The sequence below is a fragment of the Neopsephotus bourkii genome, unplaced genomic scaffold, assembly GCF_033783945.1.
Source record: "Neopsephotus bourkii isolate Nb327-2 ecotype Australia unplaced genomic scaffold, CSIRO-AGI_Nbou_v1 NB_547, whole genome shotgun sequence".
NCBI classification, from domain to species: Eukaryota; Metazoa; Chordata; class Aves; order Psittaciformes; family Psittacidae; genus Neopsephotus; species Neopsephotus bourkii.
This window is the reverse complement of record NW_026901048.1, coordinates 75,268-100,844: the sequence shown is the minus strand read 5'-3', so window position 1 is coordinate 100,844 and position 25,577 is coordinate 75,268. Positions and strand designations below refer to the sequence as shown.

Sequence of the window (25,577 nt, the reverse complement as noted above, 5' to 3'; positions counted from 1 at the left end):
TCCCTGAAAAGGTGTGTGATCAGACAGCAATAAATAAATTGGGAAGCCACAGCAATTTGCCTTTGCTGGCTATTACAGCCACAATTCTGTTCTGGTTTGCAGCCTTCGGTGGGTTAGAATTGAAATACCTGACAAGGCAGCTCACACTGCAAATCTAGTTTTCCTTAAAACAGTCTTGCTGGTCAACTCTGCTTTGCTTATTGTGACTCTACATAACATTTTTGTTTTATCCCAATTGCTGTATGCATTTTGACAGCTGGTGCTTCAGCTCAGAAACAGGGCAGTATGTCAGAAATAAAGGTAAATCTGACTGCACAAGAGGACTTAAAAAAATGGCACATCAAGGTACCAAATCAAATAACTCTCAAGAAGAACCTATGTGTCACTGCATGGCTTAACCAAAGATCTTGGCTCAGTATGCAAACAAACACAAACAAACCAAACACAACAACAAACCAAACATACCAAACAAACAAACCAAACACAACAACAAAACAACTACCAAGCTAAACTAAATGTTGCAATATTTATAGAGTAAAATATAAAATATACTAATTTTTACTCTATAAAACACCGAGTACAAATGGAGATTATGGGAAGCATGTCATCACACACAGCAGGGTAGCAGCATCCGCTCTAGATGCAGTGGCAATCACCACATTTCAAAAAAGGTATCACAGACATTTTAAAGTTACCTTTACAAACGGATAGTGTGACTGCCACAGGACACAGGAAACCCTACTATTTATACTGTACCCAGAAACACAGCAAGTCCACTGTATAAAGATGATGACTAAAGTTCATAATATAACTGCACCAGAATGAAAAACATCAGGAACTTCTGTCTTCCCATATGTACAGTTAATCATCATGGTACAATGGCACAAGCTAGCTGGATCTGAAAAATCCCTGTTTCCACATGGTGCCAGTTATTGGATACTAAGTATAGGAAACGCATGGCCAAATGTATAGCAGCAATCAAGAAGACTGACAGGTTATTCAGCATTACACTAGTCAATTCTAACAGAAAACTTAAACCCTTAATGCCTCAGAGGTTTGACTAACCTTACCCATAAGGAGTAAGACAAGAAGCAAGAGCAGAACATGCTGTGTTTAGCACAGGGCACCTCACACACTCTCTGAGGGGTCTGTCACCGGCAGAGACGCGGCCAGCAACAGACAGACCCAAAACCCACCCACTAGAGGATGCCGCATGGCTGCTCAAGCGGCTCAGCGCAAGCCGGCTGCCCTTCTCACAAACCGGTGCACCCCAGGCCCGCCAGGTGCCGGTGCTGCCCGGCCAGCTGAGACCCCCGCCCAGCCGCCGGACCCCGGCGTCACCCCGGGGAGGCCGCAGCTCCTCCAGGCTGCGGTCCCGGCTTCCCCATGTCCCCACACGCACCCGCCGGTCCCGTCCCTCACCTGCGCGCTCGGCTGGACCGGGACCGGAACCGGGGCCGAGCGGCGCCAGGCGCAGAGGTTGATGCTCCAGCGCTCGCTGGGGAGCCGGGCTGGGCGGGAACGCCGCTGCCTGTCACGGCCGGCCGGGAGGTGCGGCTGGGCCGGGGCGGGGTGGGGGGAGCAGCCGCGGCAGTGCCCGTGTCCGCCCGTGCCTCCAGCGGCGCTGCGGCGGTGCTGGGCTGTCCCCCCACAGGGGCAGGCAGAGGCTCGCAGGGCGAGGGGAGCCGCCGGCGCTGCGTCCAGGGTCGGGAGGGAGGCGGGTGCCTGTGGTCAGGAGCTGCGGGGCGGACCAGGCTCCTCAGCCCATTCCGCTTCGCAGAGGGGTAAACGCAGGGCCCCAGCGCTCGGGTCATGTTGGGAAGTGTTTGAGTGCTTGATTTCCACTGCCCTTTGCAGGGGTCCTAGCGTGACTGTCGGCTGAGCTGCAGCAATGGAGCCGCAGCCCTTATTGTCTGGAACTGGCCCCCAAGCCTCACTGCACAGCCCTCCTGCAAAGCACCTTCTCATGCCCCAGGGTCTGTCCTCACCCAGGCTGCAGCACCACAGCATCCTCCAGAATGGAGCATGGATATGGGCAACACTGATTCTTAGGAGAATACAGGTGTCACAAGGGCTGTTCTCTCCTGCATGATTCCGGTGATTCAAACCAGCTGCATTCAAATCAAGTTTTCGAACACCCTGTGAAACCATGAGAAAGGGGCTGTACAAGAGCTGAAAAGCTGCATGCACAACTCTGCTGTCAAGCAGACTTGGTCTAACCCCGACCTGTAGCTTCTAGGACAGTGACCCTTCAATCTTCAGTACTTAAAAGGAGCCTGTAAGAAAGCTGGAGAGGGACATTTTAGCAGGGCCTGTTGCAATAGACGAGGGGCAATGGTGTTAAACTAAAAGAGGGGAGATTTGGGCTGGATGTGAGGAAGAAATGTTTTACAGTGAGGGTGGTACAACACTGGCATAGGTTGCCCAGAGAGGTGGTGGATATGTCATTCCTGTAGGCATTCAGTGCCAGGCTGGATGTGGTTCTGGGCAACCTGATCTAGTTGAAGATGTCCCTGCTTATTGCACGGGGGCTGGACTAGCTGAGCTTTGAAGGTTCCATCCCAGTCCAAACCATTCTATGATTCTATGATCCGACACCAACTGGAACTGGAGGAATCTCCCTTTTTCCTCTCACTCTTCAAAGAAATCAGTCCTAGTCCAGCATCCCCGGTGGTGGGAATGTAGTCCTGCAGTATGAAATGAAAGCTCGACAAGAGAGACCTGAGGATCATCCCCGTCTCAAGGGTGTTCAAGCCTGGTGCTCGAGTGCAAGATCCGTTTGCACTTCCCCTCCTTGCCGCTTTGGTCTCTCTTTTCCCAACTGCTTTTCTCCGGGATACAGTCCTGTGTTCTGTTCTGTGTCGACATCTGGTGGTCGAGCCGGTGATGGCAGATAAACAAGGGAAGCTGAACAAGGGCTGCAGGGGCTTTTTTCTTACACCGTGGCCTAGCAGTAGGAAAACCACACTCTGCTATGCAGCAGGGATCTATTTTCACTGTTGTTCCCCCTCCAACTTGTCGCTCACCTGCTTCCACCACCCCCCCCCCAGCCTCAGGGACCTGCAGCTCCTTGGTGTTTAAGGAGCGGGCTGCTCACCAAACAGGCTGCAGGTCGCATCTGCAAATGCAGGTGTACTTAGAGCCAGAGGAGGCTGTTTCAGCTTGGGGCTTGGTTTGCCGAGCAAGCAGCGTCAGCTACACAGATGTTCCATTTTGCAAAGAATGGCTTTAGTCTGTCCTGCCTGATGCAAATAACTGCATTTTACTTCTCTTTATGAGAGCCAAGAGCAGCTGGCAGCTGGCAGCATTTCCAGATAGTGTGTGTGACCCTCTTGGGTCACCTCCATCTGCATGCAGTCTCCTACCTCCTCTTCTTGGATACATTTTGTGTTTGAACAAGGTTAAACAAGGATGAACAAGAAGTTACTTAGCAAACTCTAGCATAAAAAGGAGACCTACAGAGGGTGGAAGCAAGGATGACTAGGTTGGGAAGAATATAGAAAAATAGAGCAGCCAGGGATTGGGTTAAGAAAGCTAAAGCCCTGGCAGAACTTAATCTGACCAAGGACATTAAAGGCAACAAGAAAACCTCCTATAGGTATGTCAGTGATAAAAAGAAGACAAGGAAAAGTGTTCCCCCCCCCCCCCCCCCCCCGAAGGAAATGGAAGACCAAGTCACCTGGGGCATGGAGAAGGCTGAGGTACTCAATGACTTTTTTGCCTTGGTCTTCACTTGGCAAGAGCTCCAGCCACCTGCCCAAGTGACAGAAGGCAAAGCAGAGACTGGGAGAATGAAGAATCACCCACTGTAGGATAAGATGAGGTTGGAGATCATCTACGGAACCTGAAGGTGCGCAAATCTATTGGACCTGATGATATGCATCTGTGGGTCATCAGGGAACTGGCAGATGAAGCAGCCAAGCCATTATGCGTCATATGTGAGAAGTCATGGCTGTCCGGTGAAGTTCCCACTGACTGGAAAGAGGGAAATATAACCCCCATTTTTAAAAAGATGAGAAAAAAAATTAGACCCAGAAAACTACAGGCTGGTCATTCAGTGCCCAGTAAGACCGTAGTGCAGATCCTCCTGGAAATTATGCTAAGGTGCAGGAACAAGAAGGAGATGATTGGTAGCTGCCAACATGGCTTCACTAAGGGCAAGTCATGCCTGACAAATTTGCTGGCCTGCTGTGATGTGGTAACAGCATCATCAGATAAAGGAAGAGTGACTGATATAATCTACCTGGACTTGTGCAAAGTATGTGGCACTGTCCTGCATGGCATCCTTTTATCTAAACTGGAGAGGCATGGATTTTACTGATGGACTACTCAGTTGATAAGGAACTGGCTAAATGGTTGCAGTCAAAGAGCTGTGGTCAACAGCTTAATGTCCAAGTCAAGACAGTGGAGATTAGTAACAAGTGGTGTTCCTCATGAATCAGTCTTGGGACCAGAGCTGTTAGCATCTTTGTTGGTGGCATGGACAGCGGGATTGAGTGCACCCTCAGCAAGTTTGCCGATGACATCAAGCTGTGTGGTGTGGTCAACATGCTGGAGGGAAGGAATGCCATCCACAGGGACTTCGACAGGCTCACAAGGTGGGCCAATGCCAACCTCTTGTAGTTCAAAAGGGCCAAGTGCAAAGTCCTGCACCTGAGTTGGGGCAATCCAAACACAAATGCAGGCTGAGCAGAGACTAGATTGAGAGCAGCCTGGAGGAAGAAAGACTTGGGGGTGTTGGTTGATGAGAAGCCGATGACCCATGCACATGACCCAACAGTGTGCGCTTGTAGCCCAGAAACCAACCGTATTGTGGGCTGCATCAAAAGGAGCGTGACCAGCAGGTCAAGGGAGGTGATCCTCCCCCTCTACTCCATTCTCGTGAGACCCCAACCTTCAGTACTGCATCCAGCTCTGAGGGCCATGAAGATAATCAGGGGACTGGAGCACCTCTCGTATGAACACAGGCTGACAGAACTGGGCTTATTCAGATCAGAGAAGAGAAGGCTCTGGGGAAAAGTTATAGCAGCCGTCCAGTACTTAAACAGCAGCTAAAATTTTCTAATAAAGGAGAATGAAAAAACAGATTCCAGAAGAGCTTAATGCAGCACAGTGGAATAATGGCAAAGTGTCTGTTGGTATCAGATGATACACTTTCTGGCACTAAACTCTCACTTCTAAACTTATTGAGCTTCATTGATATTGAGTGTGAAATGTCATTTTAACAGACACCTAAACCCAGTAATATTGTAAATAGACTAGTTCCTTTGGAAATCCTTATCAGGCCTGTTCTCAAACTAAAAAACAGCGGTAACACAAGAGCCCATGTCTATAAAGCACAGGTTAGGATACAGTTGCTTGGTAGAAGCAGGCTATGTGGATCCAACTGACAGCAACAGAACAGCTGCATCTGTGACAGAATGCATCTCTAGGGATTAGCCTCTTCTTTTATGTGGGAAAAATCTGCTCAGCATGACCAACGGGAGATAGAGAGGAGCTGAGTGAAAAAGCAGACGCTACCAAAGAACTTCTTGTGAAGCAGAAATACTGCAAAAAGCCCACAAGGGGTCCTGCTGCACACAACTAGCACAAGGAAAGCCGCCCAAAGCGGCAGAAAAAATTCTGCAGAACAGAAGACTGGGAAAATGAGCAGCGTTGTGCCCATTATTAAAAAAAAAAAAAAAAAAAAAAAAAGAAAAAAAGAAAAAAGTTCTTTTTAGTGCTAGATCAAGTACCAGTTTCAGCTCTGTCAAGAACAGGCTGTCTGGGAAGCTTCAACCCCCCAAATCCCCACATGGAGGTGGGGATTTGCTTGCTCTTTTAGAGGTGACAATTGTAAATAAGCTTGCATTTAATTGCATGCAACTCACTAATCTTTTCATGGTGATGCCGTGAAGCTGTATCCAAGTAGGAGAAAAGGTAAATGTTTGGATAAGGACAGGATAAGGACATCTAGACTCTTTTGAGCATAGTTTGAGCAATGGCATCTGTATATGGGTCCATAAGACCTGCAGGTTTTGTCTCTGCACCACAGGAAGAACGTAATGTTCCACAAAGTAAGTAATGTTAAAGCCATTTATACAGGAGACTTCAATGTCACTTCTGTCCCCATTAAGCACTGAACATCTGTTAGCCCCAAGCTGGAATTTCCAGTCATGGGTGAACACTGAGCTTGTGGAATTAATGAGTTCTTGTAACTTCTCATTTCAGAGTTCGTGATGTTTTCTAAAGGAAACATAGAGCTCCTAAAGGGGCTCAGTCATTTTCTCTCCCATTTGCTACAGACAGGTTTGAATGGCTGTTTCTAAACCAGTGGTTCAACAGTCTGACAGTAGCTCAGGATGTTCAAAATTAAAGCTCTGTACAGTGGCTACACCAAATGATGAGCAGAGAGTACAGTGCATAATGAAGCTCATATCGCTCCAACATCAAACATCAAGTTCATTAATGCTCACAGAAGCAGCCTCTGGCTTGCCTGGGGCTAGCTAGGGCAAGCACCAGTTGCAGGCTCTGCACCTGCGTCCAGCTTCTGTGCCAGGCAAGCAGCCGCCTCCTCCATACCAATTACTCTGGTACATGCTGCCTTTTCCCAGCAAGAAGCTGGCCCACAAGACAACACACAGAGCCCACACTGTGGACAGAGGCTGCAATTTTTCCTTTTATTTACAAAGGCTTCATTCCAACTGCATAAATAACAAATCCATCCCTAAATCAGGCTAGTAGTCAAACTGTGTAGGAAATAAGTTATTTTTCCAGGTAAGCTAACCTGGAAAGCCTCTGGCTTTCCCTAGAACTAAAACTGTAAAAATTAGGTTAAGTATTAGGATAGCAAATCATGGAAGCTCATTTATGTACCTGATTATCATAGTATCCTAATTCTGGAAGATGTGGAAGAGGAATACACATTTTCCCCAGCTTTTTACACAAAGTCCTTCCTGTAAGCCTCAACAACGGTGGTAGGATGTAGAGGGGAAGATGGAAAAGACCTCACCTGATGGAAGCTGGGAGGCAAGTCTGTGAACCGCAGCAGTCTCCTTTCAAAGAGTTAGCTCTTCTTTCTCCTTCACCCTAACTCAGTGAATAGGAGGAGAGAAATCCTCCTCCACTGTCATGACTTAAGGCCCTGGTGCTCAAGGAGTATGTAACTCAGTGACTTCCAGCACCTTGTACCAGCAAACAGGCTGTAATTAAGGACAGTATCCCTGTTGAGGGAGGCTTACTAGAGCATGTTGTTACAGAATTCAAAAATAAGTATTTGCCTGAAAAGGCATGGACAGAACATAAATAACGGTTTACCTGAAAACTCAAGAGATGCAGTGCAACAAATAGATATATTTATTCTTATTTCTTTTTTTTTTTTTTTTAATAACAGTGCCACGATAATTGCAAATACCTTTGTTGCCAAGTATGTGCTTTTGCTTAGTGATTTTGTGTCCACAGTGATTTATAGCTACAGTTTCTTTTTTTCCTATTGGGTTTTTCTTAAGATAAATAGAGTGACTAAGTATTTGGAGCTACCACAAACTCATTAGGTGTGTAACACAGTGAACTACTTCACAGTTATAAACATAATCCATAAAGCAAACACACAGGGAGACTTTTGTTCACAGCTGTAGCTGAGAAGAAGCCTCATCTTTTTCTTTTTGGCATCTTGCTATTTCAGTCAAAGTGGATTGTGTTCTCCATTGTTACCCTTTCGAAAAAAGCAGTTATAAAAATTACTTAATAGAAACATACTTTCAAATTTCAACACAGTTTATACACCATTTTCTCAAAAACTATTCTAGAAAAGTCAGCCTGTTCAGCCTAATACAAGAAGAAGGTAAAGTACGGAAAACTAGAGTAGCAAAACCACCTAATAAAAATAAGAATGTCTGTAGCATGTAGTGGTTAGTTGTAACCAACCGAAAGAAACAAAACCCCTCACTAAAAGTTGTAAAGTAGTTCAAGCTACATAGCTACTATATTTTGTAGCAGGTATGTTTTCTACCAGTCTTGATTTTTATTATTTATATTTTTAAATAACTTATAATAATGAGTTTGCCTACCAGCAGCCAACTCAAAACAACAGAAAAAGAGAAAAAACACAGCTACCATTACAGTGGTGGGAAGAAACTCTCCCCAGCAGCCAATTTGTTGCATTCAATCCTTCCCCTTTTTAGCAGTCCTGATCAGGCAAAGTTCATGGCTATATTCAGCTTATTGGGAGTTGAAGTTCTTCAATGCAGACTTGGGTTTCACTGAAAGGGGTGATTTTTACCTCCTCCATAATCTACCATCAACTCTTCAGAGTCCTTGTAGCAGCAAGCTGAAGGAAAAGGAAGGGGGAAAATACTCCATCCAGGTGTGAAATGATTCATAGGCGGCATCTGAGCTATTCAAAGGTTTCCGTCAGCCCTGTCCTCAATCGATACTTAAGCCTGAATCACAGCCAAGCGGGCTATGACTTTATCTCCTCTGTCAGATGTGAGAAGCTGCCTGCTTGTTATTGAGTTAACTTGTTTCATCTTTGCTGACACAATATCGCAACTGACTGCACATTTTTTATCACTTTGAACCCTGTGCCGGTGTACAGAAAATTAAACCAAGCCATGCCCATTGGTAATCCACATAATGCAGCAAGAGCGGTAGCAACAGGCCATCTTGTGTGCTATACTCTGCCCAGAAGTGATGACCTGAAAGGAAAAGGGAAATATATATAAGTAAAGACAATCATTAGAATGATGTAAATCTTCTCAAGACAGCTTCAGAGTGCCTTGAATAAGGGTTATCACAGATTTTCAAGCTCAGAGTCTTTGTCCATCTTGCCACTATGTGTAATGTGGAGAGTCTGTGCACTGATGCAAGTAACTTTCTGTCCTCTCCCCAGAGTAACTGAGGTTAATCAGATGGAATTATTACATCCCCCTGTGATATCCCAGGAAAAAACAACACAGCCTGAGGAGAATCCTGAGGGTTGTGGTGTACAGCTGTGTCTCTACAGTGCTGCACAGTGGATCAGAAAAGTCTGGATGTTAACGTCCATGGGTATGAACCTCTAAATGTTGAAATTCCAGCTGCCTGTGACAGTAACAAGAACACCTGACCAATGGTCAGTTCCTTGGGATATTGGTAGTTTTAAGACTACAGTGGGGGTATGGCTTAAGGGTGAAAACACAGACTGTTCATACATGTGCTTAATTCTGTGCCTCAGTCTATGCACCTGATTAGTGTTCTCTGCTGGCATGAAAAAAAAGTTGTTCAAAGTATGAGCTAAAATATTGCCCTAATAGTTCATGCATTTTTCTACAGGTAGTAAAATGAAAGAGTTGATGTGTCTATGTTCAATCAGCAGTAGAGGAAAAGCCAAGAACAGGATTTTGCTTAAATTTGTTTTTCCCAGCCTGGACTCCAAACTGCTACCTGGTTTTATGAATGAATTTTCCCCAGAATAATCTTTGCATAAATTTCATCCCTGTCTGAAAGGCTGGGTTCATAAAGGGATGTAATAGGTGCACAAATGTCTTCTTGGAAACCAGAGTGCTCTTGCGAGGAAACAGACATTTCTTTGAAGTTTAGAAAGTATTTCTCCTGCACTGAGTAACATAAGAAATTAAGATAGATAATCACTTATTCTCATTTCCATCCCCTAAGAGAGAGAACGCTTGAGAGGGTTTAAAATAAAGACTGATTGTTCTCTTTTTTCCAAAAGCCCCACACTGGAGGGGGGATTTACACCAATGCTGTGTCCCATCTGTTGAAACATGTCGCATGGCATTTGCTTTTAACTGTTTGATGCTTGCTCTGTATCCCATTCTCTTTATTTATTTATGTGGTAACCTCTGACACAAACCTTAGTGTCTTCCATCTGTCCTTCTCAATGTGATTCTCAGGACTTTCACTCTCATAGGAAGCCAAGTAAAGTGCTGCAATCAGAAGCAAATACAATGTTAGGCCTACTAACATTTTAAAATCTGCTTTCCGTGGAAAGTGGGCTGAAATTAAATGAAGCAGGCTTATATTATCCATCCCTCAGATTAGGGTTCCAGAATCCATTAGGAAGTATAGCATTGCTTATAATTACATCCAGACAATACTAACAAACAGTGCATGAGAACAAAGACTACCCTGAGGGGTAAAAACCAACTATCAAAAACTCAAAAGCACAGGAGTGGAAGAAAACAGTCAAAAGAAAAAACTGAGCCTAGGGACATGGTGCTTTGTAAGCAACCAGTGAAGTCCAATTTTCTTTCTCAAGCAGCACCCTTTACTAAAGAATCCTGACAGTCCATGTAAATACATCTCAGATAATGTTTAGAGGGATCACAAATGCTTTTTTTTTTTCATTCCATTTCAGGGAAAAGGATAATGTAAATTCTCACAGACAACATGCATGTAGAAAGAAAAATCTTGTTTTCTCTCTCATTTGCAAGGAGAATTTTTTGCTTACCAGAGATGTCTCAGGACAGAGTCTTTTTTTACTGTGAGGAAGCAACAACTTAACATGGAGAGAGACTAAGCAGTAGCCAGTGACACCAGACATGCAGGAAGCCTGGAGCTACTTACCATCATCACTGAAGACTGGGACAGTGAGCAAGTACTGCAGAATCTTCCGATCCCTTTCAAACGGACACTCCACTTGCTTCCATGTCATGAATTCACTGACTTGTTTTGCCAGTTCCCAAAATTTCTGTCAGAATAGAAAACAGAAGAGGTGCTATATACTGAACATTACTGTTCACCCTGAACATTTTCTTTTTTTTGAAAGAGACAGATCTTGCTTTCAAGTCCAAGGCTTGGATTCTGCCCAGCTTTTGAACGTGATCTGACTTGACAACTCAGTGGCTATCTATCTTTTGCGTTTCTGTTTCGAATTAGGATGACTTCCCACTCCTCCACCCCAGTAAAACTGCTGTTATTTGTGAATGTAAATAGTAGACCATGATCTGCATTCATTTTCTTTTCAATGAGCTGCTAATGCTCCTTATGCCTAACTTTTCACTTTGATTAGGGTCATGCTTGTCTGTTTCGCAGTAAAATTTGTAGTAATTTTTGAGATGTTTAATACTGATATTTTGAAATGCAGATGTTCCATTTTTGTTAGTTAATCTGAAATGCTTGATTTTCTTGCTGGAAATTTATGCCAAAAATAAACATACCCCATGTAGGGTGTTGATGTCACTGATTGATAAACTCTTTCAATTAAAGCTTAACATGCCTCAAGTGCACACGGATTCCTTGAATAAAAGGACATTCGAGATCATCACATAGTCTAACTTTAGAACCAGGCTAATTTAGGTCAATGACTACAAGTGAAATGTACTGAAATTTTGTATGAGTGAACCAGGCTTGTTGAAATCTGAAAGCATCAGAAAATAAATCACTGGGTAATAATGCACAGAGTCAGATAAGCATGAAACCAGAGGCAGAAGAATTGCTGCAATACAAGGGACTCAAAACTTCTTCACTGCTGCTCTGATCATGTTTCTTCAGAGACAATCTGTGACTTAAATGTAAAAATACTACAAATATGTATCTCAACAAACGACGAACCCACCTTTTATACTTGGAATTAAAAAAGAAGTTCTAAAACACTGATTTGAATGACTTTGTGACACCCATGAGTTTAAATGTTTAGATGAATTTGAGCACTGGGAAAAAGTTCTGACCTATTTCCACACTAAAAAATGTGAGTATCGAAAGGGTTTCTATAAACATTCCATCCTCAATAAGACTGGTTTTTCCTGACTGCTTCCCAGCTCCTGTGTGAAGTAAGATACTCTCAAATTCCAGTCTAATTTTGCTCTCCCAGAATCCAGAGGAAGCTAAACCATGATCTGCTTCAGTTTTCTGTTATAGGGGCTAACCCTGTATCAACACCCCATGTAGTGCTCTACTTACTTCAAAATTGATATGACCATTTGGAAGACGATTGGCACAGCCCTCGTTGAGGAAGTAAATATCTTTGATCAAAAGGCTGAAGAAAGGTATTACAATCTAAGGAAAGAACAACATTATTCTGAGTCTGGTCCAGAACCAAAACATAATGCTCTACAGAGAAAAATGAAAGGAAGACAGGTGGTACAAAAGGTAAGCAAAATACCAGAGGACTAAGATCTCCATGATATCTCTCTGTTTCACTACAGAGAAATTTTGCATTCACCACAGTTTAAAATACATGATGTTTCTCTATAAAGGAAGTCCTCCCTTGTATGAGAAGCTAATCCCTATAGTTTTATTATCAGCTTTGTGCCAAACTGCTTCCTTGAAGTCTTCCTGGCATGTAGCTCTCTCAGGGTCACAATTAAAGTACCTACTGGCAGTCCACTGCTTGTTAAATGTGGCTATGAGGCTTGTTTAGAACAACTATATGCTTAACATTTCATTTCTATGTCGTGTCCCTCGTTTTCACTTTCTCATTCTCCTTGCATATTCCAAAATATAATAGCTCAGACGTGCACACTTCTTGCATGTAATTCCTGCACGGTATATCTTAATGAAGCTTTTTCCCTCTTGACAGGAACTTGCTTGGTAAATGAGGGGAGTTGCACATGAAAGCATAGCATGGAAAATTCGAGGCTAGCAGCACAAATGGCTTTAGAGCTTCAGTTGCCTGACCTCATGCAAGAGATTGAACCTTGGCAGTGACTGGCTCAAAACAAAGCAACATTGCCTGCCAACTGAACAAATCAGAAGTATTTTTCTTTGGAGAATGCTGGAACATTCTTACATTCTTAAAATGACTGTATTTCCATTTGCATCCTCCAAGAATTTTCACAGCCACATGTCCTTGTTGCAACTGGTGATAAAACAAATATCACTGTTTCCATGGAAGACTTTTCTGCACCATTTCAGTATCTGTAAGTTCTTTTCTTTGAAGTAGAAAACTCACTTTTATCTGAATAGAAGTAAACATCTTACATTTAAACTTTCTGGTAGCTTGAATGATATGTGAACAGATCCCTGGGAATCAGAAAGAAGCCCACCTTGTTTTTATTTATGTGTATTTATATACATATAAATTTATCTATTTATCAAAGTGTATTTATATACACAAGTATAACAACGATATAGAGCATCAGACTACACATGGATTTGCTTCATCCTGCCTGGTAGTTTATTTTATGAGCATCAAGATCAGGTTTATTAAACACAGAATAAAGTTCTAATATTATTACAAGCAATTGATGAGCAACTGCTTGTAAGTGGGGAGCATCTAGGAAGCTATTTGGCTCCTTTCCAAGAGAACAAGAACTACAACTGAGATTCTGCATTAATGTGTGACCAAATCCAGTTTATTTCTCAAAAGCTAATTTACTTTAAAGAGTAAAGAAAGATGCAACCTCTATTAATGCATAATTCACTGCCACTCTTGAGTCTGGAAGGTGGAATTCAACCTGTATGGAATTCACTGTATTACACAAACACCTGATTAATTTATTTCCACTAACAAACTCCAGAGTATATTTAAAGCTCATCTAAAATCTGTACACAGGAAGGGGACTCCACAGAATATAGACAGAAACTCAGACTAGATTTGAATTTTAGAATACCTTTTCTGAGTAAATTGTAAAGCTTTCCCACCCTACATCACACAGTGAGCACAAGTCACAGCAATAAGAACAAATTACTAGGAACCTCATTTCAGTCCTTGGCCTTTCCATCTCTATTACCGGTTTGTGAGATAGAGTTCTCTGTCAAAAAAGACGACCTAAGGCAATGTACTTATTATATTTAAATAATCAAAATGATCACTTAATGTTTGCTGCTTTCAGTCAGCACCAAACCAAACAGGCAGCCCTAAGATGGTCATTTTTATTGAGCCACCAGTTTCCTCAAATATTCCATTTACTTTCTTAGTAGCTTAGAGGTAATATTTAGATGCTCCCCACAAAGGGGGAGTTTTTAGGCTTTTTATTCTTTTAAAAAGCCTACCAGGGGTAGAGTTGCTGAGAACCAGAATCCCAAGACAAAAAGCTTACCATGAAACTTAACAAGCACATTTCACCTTCACCCACTGCCAAGCCATTTGCAAGCATACCTTCTCTCTGCTGCTGTGAGCTGTCAAGGACCTTTGAGTGGCTCCACGCAGAGCGGTTCGGTAATTGTAAAAATTGCTAGAAGGGTCCATCTGATGCTACAAGCCATGAAAAAATGTAAATAATGAGCCAGTGTCATCACCACACACAGTTCTTTTTCACTTGAGCAACTGTTTTAAAAAGCAAGAAGCCTGGTGAACAGCAGCACTAATACAGCTTTCTAGAGAGCTGCAGCATCGTTTTAACTGTTCACTCAATCAGAAGAAAACATGGCTTTCAGAAACGTTCACTTAGCACAACAAGGGAGACAATAGAAGTCAGGGGCAGGAAAGCAAAGGCAGGCTTCACAGACGCTCTTTCTCTCTCCATGAAGGAGGTAACTCAGCTTTAATTGAAAAGTCAGAATCGTTAAACTAAGACAACAGTGGGTCTTGGCACTAATATTCAGCTCTTCCTACGATGTAGGGTTCTCACAGCTGATTCAGTTGCAACAGCAAAATAAGATCAGACACACAAAGATATCTGTGCCCCCACTTCATTGCTCCAAGACTGACTGCTGCACCTCAATGACTAGGATGATTGCACGGCTCACAAAGCATGTCCTTAACCAGCAAAATCCAGCCTGAATAATAAGGTCAAATGAAATAGGGCTGTAATCTTAAGAGCAACTTCCTGAGCTGCGCAGCCACCCTTGATACAAGGAAGGCTATTTCCCACCCAGGGGTGGAGGAAGGAAGCATGAGGTGGCTATAGCCATCCTATTTTAATCTGTTCTCACAACACAACTCAAATCTTCTGATGATATTAATAAACATTTCAAGAACAAAATGTTACATTTAACTTCCTAATAAATAACCTGAATTAACTGATTGCCATTTACAGTAGGATAATTAACTAATAGGCAAATAATCTGTTGGGCAACTCACAAACTCATACATTGCTGCAGCTACATGATCTTTGACAAAGGTGTCTGCTACGTGAAGGTAACCAGATTCAAGGCAAATTTCTCTGAAAGAGTAAGGCAGCCACCTTACAGCTCAACTTGATTTCCAGAGGCAGGACTGCATTAGGTCAGTCTACACCATCCCTCTCAAATACATCTCCTTTTCAAGAGGTTACCTACATTTTTTTTGTTGTTTTTTTTTTTCCCCCCCGCCCCGAAATAATTCTTAGGATGTGAGTTTGGGAGTTAAAAACAAATTATTTCAATTTCCTTCTTCCCAATTAAGTCAACTGAACATTTCTTATTTCATCTCCTAGAATTTCCATTAAAAGCACAAATATACTAAGTTAAGCGTGTTATAATGAAGCTAAACTTGCATTTTTGAGCAGTTAGAAGTGAAATGCTATTAATAGCCCAGTGTCCAAATAGTGGTCAAACATACCTCAAGAATATCGAATTTAGCTGTCTTCACTTTTGCCCAAGTTTTCTTTAACCGAGACACAGGACTCATGTTCATGCCAGCTTGATACAAGAGAGAGAACTTGTTGGAGTATTTAGAAAAAGAAATCTTTCAGTAGGTAATGCTAGTAAGTATTTCTAAAGTAAAGGAGCTGTTAACAATAACAAATATTTTCAGAAGAAAATATACCCAAAAATCACACTTAATTGTTTTCATGAAATTCCAGTGTTAAAAGCAACTTAGGAAGCAAAATCAACATCTTTTACAGAATGAAAAAAAGGTGTGAAATCTTTAAACCACTAGGAAATTTATGGTGTAACAGAAACAACAGGAGACATCAAGCCTTCATATTAAAGGAAGAATTTCTATTTCAATTAAGCACTAAAGTTAGTTTCAAAAAGTGGGGATTTAGATCTCTAAACAATTGCAGTGAAAACTTTGTTTTTCTGTAATTTATACTACAGCAGTAAATTATTTCTTAAGCATGTAACACTACAATAATATTGAGCAGTTCCTCACCACTTCCCCTCCCAACTTCCCACTGTTGAGTGTGCTAAGCTGCAGGCTTTTATGAAGCACTGCACTTCCTTTATCTGGATTCAAACAGGGACAGAATGTCTCAGAACACATACTTACAAATAATAGCCATTAAGGAGTTAAAGTTGCCAATGTTAAAGCATTCCCGTGCCACATCAATGAAATATTCTATCACTCTTGCTCTGTGCTTCTTCTTCACAGGCTGCAAGACATGCCATTGAAGTGTTACAAGTGTTCCCCCAAAGAAACAACAACCCTGTGTAAAAGTCTTTTCCACATGTACCACAACTTCATACTATGCTTTACATGTAGAGGAAGCCAAGCTATTGTGTTCAAAAGCCCTCAGGACAGCAAGGACAACCTAGACGCTGGGCAGATCGAGAGCAAGGACAACAGGTAAAGAAGTTCTGCCAAGAAGGATATGAGTAGAGCGGAGAAGGGGGTCAGCACAGAGGAGAGAAAAGATGTCTCTATTCACATGGGGCATTCATAGGAGAGAGGGGCAGGCCAGATGGATTCCTGTGTTAAGAAGGGCTAACCCAGCATAACTGTCAGCTGAACAAGGCTGAGGCACTAGCATGATGTTGAAAACATGGAATTTACTTCCATCTACACATGGAAAAGTACAGAGCTGAGAGAATGAAGTCGAAGGCACACTGAAGGGACCCTAAATCGGAAAAGGTTTCACCGTTTTAGACAACTAGACTAAACAAAACCTTTTTAGCAGAAAAAAGTCTTTTCTCACCATACAGATTTCTGTTGCAACCAAGTAACTGAGCCTGTTAAACCATTCCACATAGGCTTCCAGATTCCGGGTCTTCTTTCGATCTCCATAGCAGCTCTGCAGACAGAAGAAAAATAGCAACTTTTAATGTGATCTTCATCTTTTCCCTGAGAGAGACCTTTTGGCTTTCTGCCATGCCACCCCCAAACACTGTCAAGTAACCAGGAATAACTCAATTACCCAAAGTAACAAAAAAGCTTATAGAGAAATTAGCAGTGACAGCAGAACTTCTTCCTGAGCTGTTGGCTCAGTAAGGCATTATCAGACATGTGAATCCATCACCTACTAGGATGCTTTAAGGATTTAGGATAGACTTATGCAAACAAAGCTAAGTATCTGTGTAAAGCTTTCTTGATTATGACCACTGTTTCAATCCTCAATCTGTTATAGAGATAACATTATACCCTCTGCAAGTGCAGAAGGAAAACAGGCCAGCCCCCTCCACTGCCCCATTAACATTCAGTTGTTGATACCAAATTAATTTAGTGCATCCTAACTTCGAGAGATTAGCTCTACCATTTTGACTGGCTCACTGCTCCCTTTTTGTAGTATGTGCTCTACCTGCAAATTGTCCCACTTACCAGTTTGCTGCAAAGAGTTCAGTTTAGTAAAAGGAAAAACGCTTGTTGAAAATGCCTATTGCAAAAGCCAAAGCTAAAGTCAGCTTTTTCCAGCTGTAGGCCACATAGGTGAACTACGCCTTCACAGGATTAAGTGCTCCCTTACATTAAATCAGAAACAAACCAGAAAATACGTTAATTTAAATCAAATTTTTGGCTGAGTTCTAAAGCTCAAAATTTTTAAGAGGAATACTAAAGCATTTCCACTATAAAACTTGTTTCTGCTGGTTCTTCTTTATTGCTAGACCTTGCTTCCAGCTCATGAGACGCCTGAGCTCAAGGATGTTAAATGTCACATTTCAGAGCTGCTTCAGATCTGCTCCACTTACCTTGTCATTATCCAAAGGATCCTTTTGCACAAACGCCTGGACAAATTCTTCTGGCCCAATATAATTGAGTCTCTCCTAAATAAAGCACACGAGCAGCCGAGTCATATCCTATGTGAAGGTGCATTTCAAAAAGAGGGGAAGGATGAAATCATACTTGAAGTATAACAACTCACAAGCTCTATGTGTGTCAGCTGCTGAGCTAACACATAGGGATCATTGCAGACTGTGATTATGTCCCTCTCAATGGACTGGGGCTTGGTCTTTATAATCATGAGACGATCTGTGGATGTAGCATTAATTTTTGCAAGTACTTCCTCATACTGGCTAACAGTGGCAAGCTTCCGAATCAGGTTCTGGAGGAGCTGCTGTACGTTCTTCCGATACATCTGCCATGACGTGAAAAAATTGGGATACATTTTCAAAATGTGAGAAGGCAGTATTAAATTATCACATTATTAACCAACACAACAGATTGATGCTGATACCTGTATTTGTTATCAACTTAATCTGTGACCAACACAAAAAAATAAACCTTTCCTAAATTTGTGGTTCATGCAAATCTAGAACTGACAACAAAATCAGGGAGAAAATGGGTGAAGATATAAAGCTGAACACCTAATTCTGGTCAATCTGCTTCTCTAGCTGGAAAACCCCAGATAACAGGCAAACTGGCACAGATACCCTCCAGACCAGAGCAAGAAATCAAGGTAATTACCCTGCATCTGATCTAACAGCAGTTGAACATAACAAACATTCCTCTGTCCAGTGATGAGGTAAAACCCCCTTGGCATAAAGGCAGAAGGAAATGCCAGTTCCCTCTCACACCTCTAGACGTAACTGAGCCCACGAAACCAATACACCTCTTCTCTTTTGAGGTTCAGCCTCCTCCAGAGCAAAGAGGCAGTGACCTCAAGGCTTCCTCTGCGAGAATGAGTATGTACAGTACTTTGCACCCACAACATGTATTTGCTGATGGACCACTAATCTCATGCAATTTTTTAGTATCATATATATATGTATATATAGATGTAACAACACATAGTTACAGAATATGTCTTTTATCGATTAGATATTAATTTGATTGTAGTATGGCTATCAGTCAGCCTAAGTATATGGTCTGTCTCTAAATTATATTTACCATTTCCACTTACTGTGCCACAGTCTTATTTCTGATTCTACATTCACACTGACAATGCTGGTATTTATTTATATTTAAAAACACTAAAGAGTAGACAACACAGGACAAAGTGATGGGACGCTTTGTTTCTGGCCTGTGACAGTGACTGCAAGTACCACTGCTGCTGGCTAGATAATGGAGTATCATATGTTAAATGATTTTCCACAGTTGATCTCACTATATGATATGGTGAGATCAAAAAAAACCAAAAAACCAAGGGGGGTCAGTGTATTGTTGGGCTGCATATAAAAAAAAACATCAAAAAAACATCAGATACAGGACAGGGATTTGGTCTGATTGCATAAGCTCATCAAGTGTTTCAGTGAAAAAGCCACTGATAAATGTTTAATGGAAGGCAATGGCTGATGGGAAAGGCTTCAAAAGATACACCTTGAAACAAAGGTCGGGTAAGTGGTAAAAAGGACCAGAACAATCTAGAGATATCCCATGAGCATGATGACCTCTCAGGACACAGAGAGGGAAAATGTTGGAGGAACGGAATTAAACTGAGGAAGAATAGGGGGGAAAATAAACCCACCAAGGTATTTCCAAGACTTTTTTTTTTGATGGAGCAATATGTTAACATGGCGAATAGTTTTAGTCTGACTCTTACTAATAGCTCTTAACAGTATTGGAGCACAATAGCTCAGGAAGGAGAATAAGACGCTACAAGTAGAAAAGCTGTAGTGAATAGGAAACACTGCTTCTTTCATATCCTTCAAGGTAATGACTCACACAAATCCAAGCAATCTGTAGAAACGTAAGGTCAAGGAAGTTGCCATTTACTGTTCCAAGCACTTGACAATAACGCAAGTCAATTTACTGCTGTGCTTGCTTTCCCTTTGTCTTTCTGAAGGAAATCTCAAAGTCAAAAACCCCTCAAAGCTGGAGCTAGAAAAGATCTTTAGCTCACTGACAGAGTAAGATTGCTCCCTAGCACTCATTTTTTAGCAGTTTGTACATCTGCCCTTAATAGATGATTTCACTGTTTAAACTGTCTATATTGCCAGAAGCTTCACTGTAGAAAACCCTTTCCTGTTGCTATTTCAGTCTTGCATTCATCAGCTCAACTTCCCCCAGGCTGTACAGCCCGCTCTCTCTTTTTGTGCTAGTGGGTATTTTTCAAGTGGGTCCGAGCCCTCCATCTTACTACTTTTCCTTGAAGAGAACTTCAGTTCCGTACCTTCTCATTATGAGTACACAGAAGCAAAGCAACAGTGCAGGAGCACTGCAGAGGGAAAGATGCCTCCTGTCACCCCCCCAGTGAAGGCAAACCTACTGCCTCTCTACAGTCCAAAGCCCCCTGTGGCTATCTTTCAGCAACTCTAAGTTTGACCATCAAGTTTGGTATCTGTTCTTAATTTGTATTTCATACTGCATCTCACTGTCTTGTCCCACCTTCTCGTCCCTCCCCGCTTTCACAACATCAAAATACATTTCAGCTTCCAAATTCATTTTAGGTTGGCTCTCTTCAGTCTTTGTTTACAGTCTCTCAAGATCTTTCCAGGCCTTTGGCAGCACTTACAACTCCTCCCAGGAAAGCTTACCTACATGCTTGCTAACATGACATTTGCTGCCTCATCCATATAATTATTCAAAAGCTTACATAAGGAACACCAGCCCCCGAGGAACCCTAGAAACACGATCCCATCTAGTAATTGCTCTTTGCATTTATAGTTCTTCCAAATACCATTCCAGTGTCTTTTGCAATCTTAGTATTATGTCAGTTACACATGATCTGTTTATTGAAACCCTGTTAATTGCCTTTCCACTAAGTGAATGTAAGCCTTGACTTTTGACTGTTTCAGTACTTACAAGACAAGCATCAGTTAAGCATCAAAATATTTCATAATACCTCTGTGAAACTTCACTTCCATCTGAGAACTAGGACTTAGAAAAAGGTCAAGCAATTTCCTCGTGTGCTCTGTCCAGAGGAAGAAATATGACAGGTGCCTCTGAGACCATATCTGATGCTTTAAGCTCAAGACAATTCTTCCTGGTAAAGTTTTCTTACAGAAACGTTCTTGCCAAACCTGCAATAACCTACGGGTCAAAGGCCTTATTCCAACACACCTTACTCACACAAACTGAAGAAACTATCAACATGGGTAGGGGTTTCTCAGATATGCAAGGCTTCCCAGTGTTTTACCTAGCTTCTTCCAAGCTATCATTAAAATGAAAAATACTAATGCCCACCAATTTGCAAGTGTCTGCACAATATGCAATTATAATACAGGTTTAGGGATGGAGCAAACCTGCCTGTGCTTTGAAAAGGATCTGCCGATTCTATGCGGTTTCTTCCTAGGCTTAGGTACTGGACAGAACTTTTGCCTACCAGCACCTTCATAATAAGTTAGCTTAACCACCCAGATCCATATCATGTTATTAACAACAAACCTGCAATATCAAAGCATTAAAAGAATGCCTTTTTATACAGTAGCTTTGTGCACAGACAACTTACCTCATCACCGCTGGCTATTCTTTGTGCCAAGTCCTTTAAGTTCCTCATCATTCTTTCATCTCGGAAATCATAAGGAAACGTCTCTGTCCATTCAGTCAACAACTGTAGGATTTTGGGTGCAATTTTTTGTATCTGGTTCTATTTGGAAAGAGTAAGGAGAAATGTTACATGTAATAGCAATAAAATACAGCATGTATCTAACCCAAAGGAAATAAAATTCTCTTATGTAGGATAATGTGGAGCATATGGGTATGAAGGTCAGTTAAAATTTTAAGTTTCATTCAGCACTGTATTACAGGCCAGAGCAAATACCTATTGAAGCCAGTGAAGAGACACTCATTGGCTTAACTGACCTGGAAATCAGGCCTCAGGTATGTGGAATTTTTAGAAGGATTCCCCTCATTATCAGGAATGTCTCAGTACAAGATGTTTATTAGTGTTTCCATAACTTATGGCTAACCATCAACAACGAGAGTGATAAGCTCCAGTTCCACCAAGACTGTGCACACACTGTACCTTACAGTGAGAAAGAAGTGGAATTATTCAAGTATCTTTATTTAATTCATGATTTTTCCTACTGGGGGGGAGGTTCTATCCAAATGTCCACATCCTGTCCCCTATCAACTCTAGACACGACACACAGAAACCCCCATGCATTCCCCAGCAAAGGGGCAGCAATCTAAGCCACTCCACAGAAGACTGTGGTAAGAGTGTAGTATCAGTGAATAAAAGGTCAAATTCTAGTTGCTCTATCAGGTTTAATCCTACTGAGGACTCAAGACTTGAGTAGGAACATTCTGCTGTAGGCAGAGTAGAGACATTTGACTGGAACTAATAGGAGTCCCTGAGAGTAGGGGATCTTACCTTGTCCAGCCCAGGTTCACTTAGTCTCTGCTGCTCAATGCACAGATGGCAGACTTTGGCCATGAGCTCATACGGATGCATGAACAAGCGTGAACTAAGAAGGAAGGTGAAGATGTATGTCCTCTGAAAACAAGAGGAAGCAAGAGAAAGGGATAAATTACCACCAGTTTTACGCTTTCTCAAAATGTGCTCCTGACAAATCGGTACTTAATACTTTACTATCTGCAGAAGAAAACTCTTCATGTGACTGTGCCAAGAACTATTAGTATAGCAGCAAGTGTCTAATTTAACACTTGTCACTCCTCCAGCATCTGCATTATAAATTCATGCTTAAGCAAAGTTATGCAAGATTTAACCAAATGAAGGCAGGGCAGGGCTGGTTCAGCTCTCTATTGTACACAGCATTATTACAAGCTTAGTACCTGCAATTACTCAGAATAAAATTTCAACTCATCTTCTCTTGCTCTACAGTAAAGCTTTGCAAGAGCCATTGCCAAATTACATAACTCTTTCTAGCCTGACAGTGGACTAAAATTCATGCTGCAAGTCTACTTAGAATACCAACAGAGAAATCTTCTCTGCTTCCACATTGCTAGCAAACAGTCTTCAGAAAAAGAACAAAAAAAGATGCCACTTGACCAGATTGTTGAGCTGACTAAATTTTGCCACATATACCATCTTTACTACGCTGTGCTTGCCTGCCTGACCTCAGTAAACTGCACACTAAGACCTAGTACTTCCTTTAAGAATCACCAAATACTATTCATTTCTGATAGTATTGTCTCCCGGGTGAAAGCAGAAGGAACTATATAGCTTAATCTTACAGAATAAAAATTAGTAACTCATTCTGAGGTTACAAGAAGAGGCTTCTTATTTTGCTTTAGTTTTCCATATATCATGATTTGGACTTATTGTGAGATGGCTACTCAAAATATCCACTCTGCTCCCCACATTGCCAGTAGTTAAGTATCTATGGAACCCACGAGAAGGATTCTACAATGTCCTGGTTCTATGGATTTGAAATAAATCATCATGTTTGACCAACTGCTGTCTAAATTGCTATATAAATTTTACATTAAGCATTAATTAATAAGTACTAGCTTAAGCACTTCTGTGCTGCTGTTAACTCTCACCCAAGTTAAAAAAGATCCTGTCTCGATAAACATGCATAGTTCTATGATGGTAACAGAAGCCGAATATAAGCAGAATTATGTCTCCAGCAGTTATGTCTCCTTACAACAAGCAGAGATGCAGTTTCATAACCCCTCAGTCATCCCTAACTTCCCACTGACCTTTTGATACCATCCTCCTTTTCTAAGAATTGTATGAAATGCTTCAATGCATAGATGCATCTAGACAGGCCAAAAATTCTCAGACAAAAAACATCGTGTTCTCATGTTCATTGTGCTCAGCCTCTGCTGATTCTGAAGTGTGGTACTAGTTCAACACTTCTGTTGCTAACTGCAAGATACACATGGACCTCACAGGAGCAGTGGGAAATACGCTTGTTTGAAAATTAAATATGTTCATCCTGTCATGCTGGTGGCTATGCCTTTCTCTTCAGCTTGCTGTCAGATTTTTAAGGGCCAATGATACATCCAACCCATCAAACAGTAAGACACACTAGATACTTTATAAGTGAATCACCAGGGTTGTGCACCCCACAAAAAGGGTAATAAAGAATTAGACTTCCTAGGTTAGGTGAGGTACTGCTTGCTGCACTCACATGAAACACATTTATTTTATCATTGTTGATCAGTCATTTGATCTCCCTCCTTAGCAATTTGATGTGACACATTCTGCTTTTGCTGCACACATGAAAGTTCCCCTTTACAACATGCATCAGGCCTTAGCCATATGGGTGTACAGACTTACGTCAGGATAGTAATCTACATTTGGTACCAAGTGCTGGATCAGAGCTTCCAGAGACCCTGACAGGAGGTTGTTGTCATGGTAATAGAGGCCGCCACAGTTGCCCTCTTTTGACTGATACAGGTTCCTGTTGTAGCCGCTGCTGTCAAACATAGCTGCAAAGGGAGGTGTTTGCGGCATCCTTCCCTGGGGAGACACACAAAAGAGATACAGCATAACTACCAGAAGGTGAAACTTAAGAGGCTTTTAAACTCCAGAGATAATACTAGACTAAGAACAAAACCCAGCATCACACCCTGGGTTGCTTGCACACAACAGTAAAGATTGTACTGTCTTCAGCCCCTGTACATTTCTCAGGAAAGGACCAATGCAGGCTCTCATCACTGCCTGTCTATTGAAATTGCCAGGCACTTTTATATCTTGCGGTTTCTTCAGTAACAGATGAGAGGTCAAGGTTAAGACTTAGATGAGTGTAAAGAATCCTGACACGTTTTGGGAACTCAAAATTTCTGTAAAGCTTTTGGGGTTGTGGCATAGTGTTCATTGGTAACTTTGGACAAATCCTGACAGTAGCTACCTAAGAGCAGCACTCTGATGAGGAAGCACGTTCAGGCTCTCAAGGGTTGACACAGGCCCAGCCAGTGCAGAGGGAGAGGAGAGAGACTGAATTCCCGAGAGTCTATATGCGAGGACTGTCTCCTTGTGTGACATGACAGCCACGTAACTGCAGTCAAAGGCTCCAAGTTCCTAACTCCACCCTGGTAAGTCAGTGCTGGGTTTTTCCAATTACACTGTGTCAGGTTGTGACCCAGGCTAAAGCCTGATGCTTCAGTGCATCTGTCTCCACCTACTCATCGAGTTGTTTACCAAGGCTGTCCCAGGTCACCAATGATACCACAGATGCGAGCAGAGTCACAGATCTGTTAAATCCTTTCTCCAGATTCTGCAGCAATACGAAAAACACATCCCTGTGTTTTCTAGCTTCAGATTTTCTTAATACTTGAGGAAAAATAAAGCAGTTACTCATCAGTTTGCATCTCCGTCCTGTGGAATAAAAATGTCTTACCAAGGAAAAGATAACCCTGTGCTGCAGGCTGTTGAGTCATCCAGAGTAGTGGGTGGATGGCTAGGGGGCTATGACCACCCAAGAGCTCTTCTGGTGAGGATGTGCAAAGCCAAAAGATAAATCTCTCTGCTTACTTGAAAGTTGAGTTATACTCCCCTCTGCTCCACCCTCCTCTGCCTTCTGGGAGTAGGAGTGCTTCCTAGTTTAGGGAACCTGCGGTTTATAGCCTCGACTGCAAGCTAAGCTTGTGCCTAATTTTAAACACAAATAAGTTCTAGTTTTAACTCCACTAGAGCTGTTACTTGCTTATGAGTGCTCCTGGCCTATCTGCATTCACAGGGAGGGCAGATCAAATGCTTAAAGGTATTGCACACTGCTTCCCATTCTCCCCACAACTGTGAGGCAAGGGAAACCAAACTGAGAGAAGATAATATCCACAGGCTGTT

At 42.1% G+C, this 25,577-nt stretch overlaps 1 protein-coding gene across 4 annotated transcripts in view; it reads right to left on the bottom strand.

The window, feature by feature from the left end:
* Nucleotides 1–7,312: 7,312 nt before the first annotated feature.
* RASGEF1B (RasGEF domain family member 1B) overlaps nucleotides 7,313–25,577 on the bottom strand; it is a 29,628-nt gene continuing 11,363 nt past the window's right edge. For 3 of the 4 annotated variants that reach the window (XM_061350868.1, XM_061350867.1, XM_061350869.1), the window contains exons 2-14: nucleotides 24,069–24,251; nucleotides 22,194–22,316; nucleotides 21,330–21,467; nucleotides 17,865–18,077; nucleotides 17,692–17,766; nucleotides 16,704–16,799; nucleotides 16,058–16,160; nucleotides 15,404–15,483; nucleotides 14,021–14,116; nucleotides 11,881–11,976; nucleotides 10,546–10,669; nucleotides 9,833–9,905; nucleotides 7,313–8,675 (exon numbers count right to left, since the gene is read on the bottom strand). In XM_061350868.1, coding sequence (XP_061206852.1) covers nucleotides 8,651–8,675; nucleotides 9,833–9,905; nucleotides 10,546–10,669; nucleotides 11,881–11,976; nucleotides 14,021–14,116; nucleotides 15,404–15,483; nucleotides 16,058–16,160; nucleotides 16,704–16,799; nucleotides 17,692–17,766; nucleotides 17,865–18,077; nucleotides 21,330–21,467; nucleotides 22,194–22,316; nucleotides 24,069–24,245 — 1,419 coding nt within the window. In that variant the 5' untranslated portion in view covers nucleotides 24,246–24,251 and the 3' untranslated portion in view covers nucleotides 7,313–8,650. Of the gene's footprint in view, nucleotides 8,676–9,832; nucleotides 9,906–10,545; nucleotides 10,670–11,880; nucleotides 12,031–14,020; nucleotides 14,117–15,403; nucleotides 15,484–16,057; nucleotides 16,161–16,703; nucleotides 16,800–17,691; nucleotides 17,767–17,864; nucleotides 18,078–21,329; nucleotides 21,468–22,193; nucleotides 22,317–24,068; nucleotides 24,252–25,577 lie in introns of those variants that run through there. The other variant, XM_061350870.1, reaches the window with a different exon arrangement.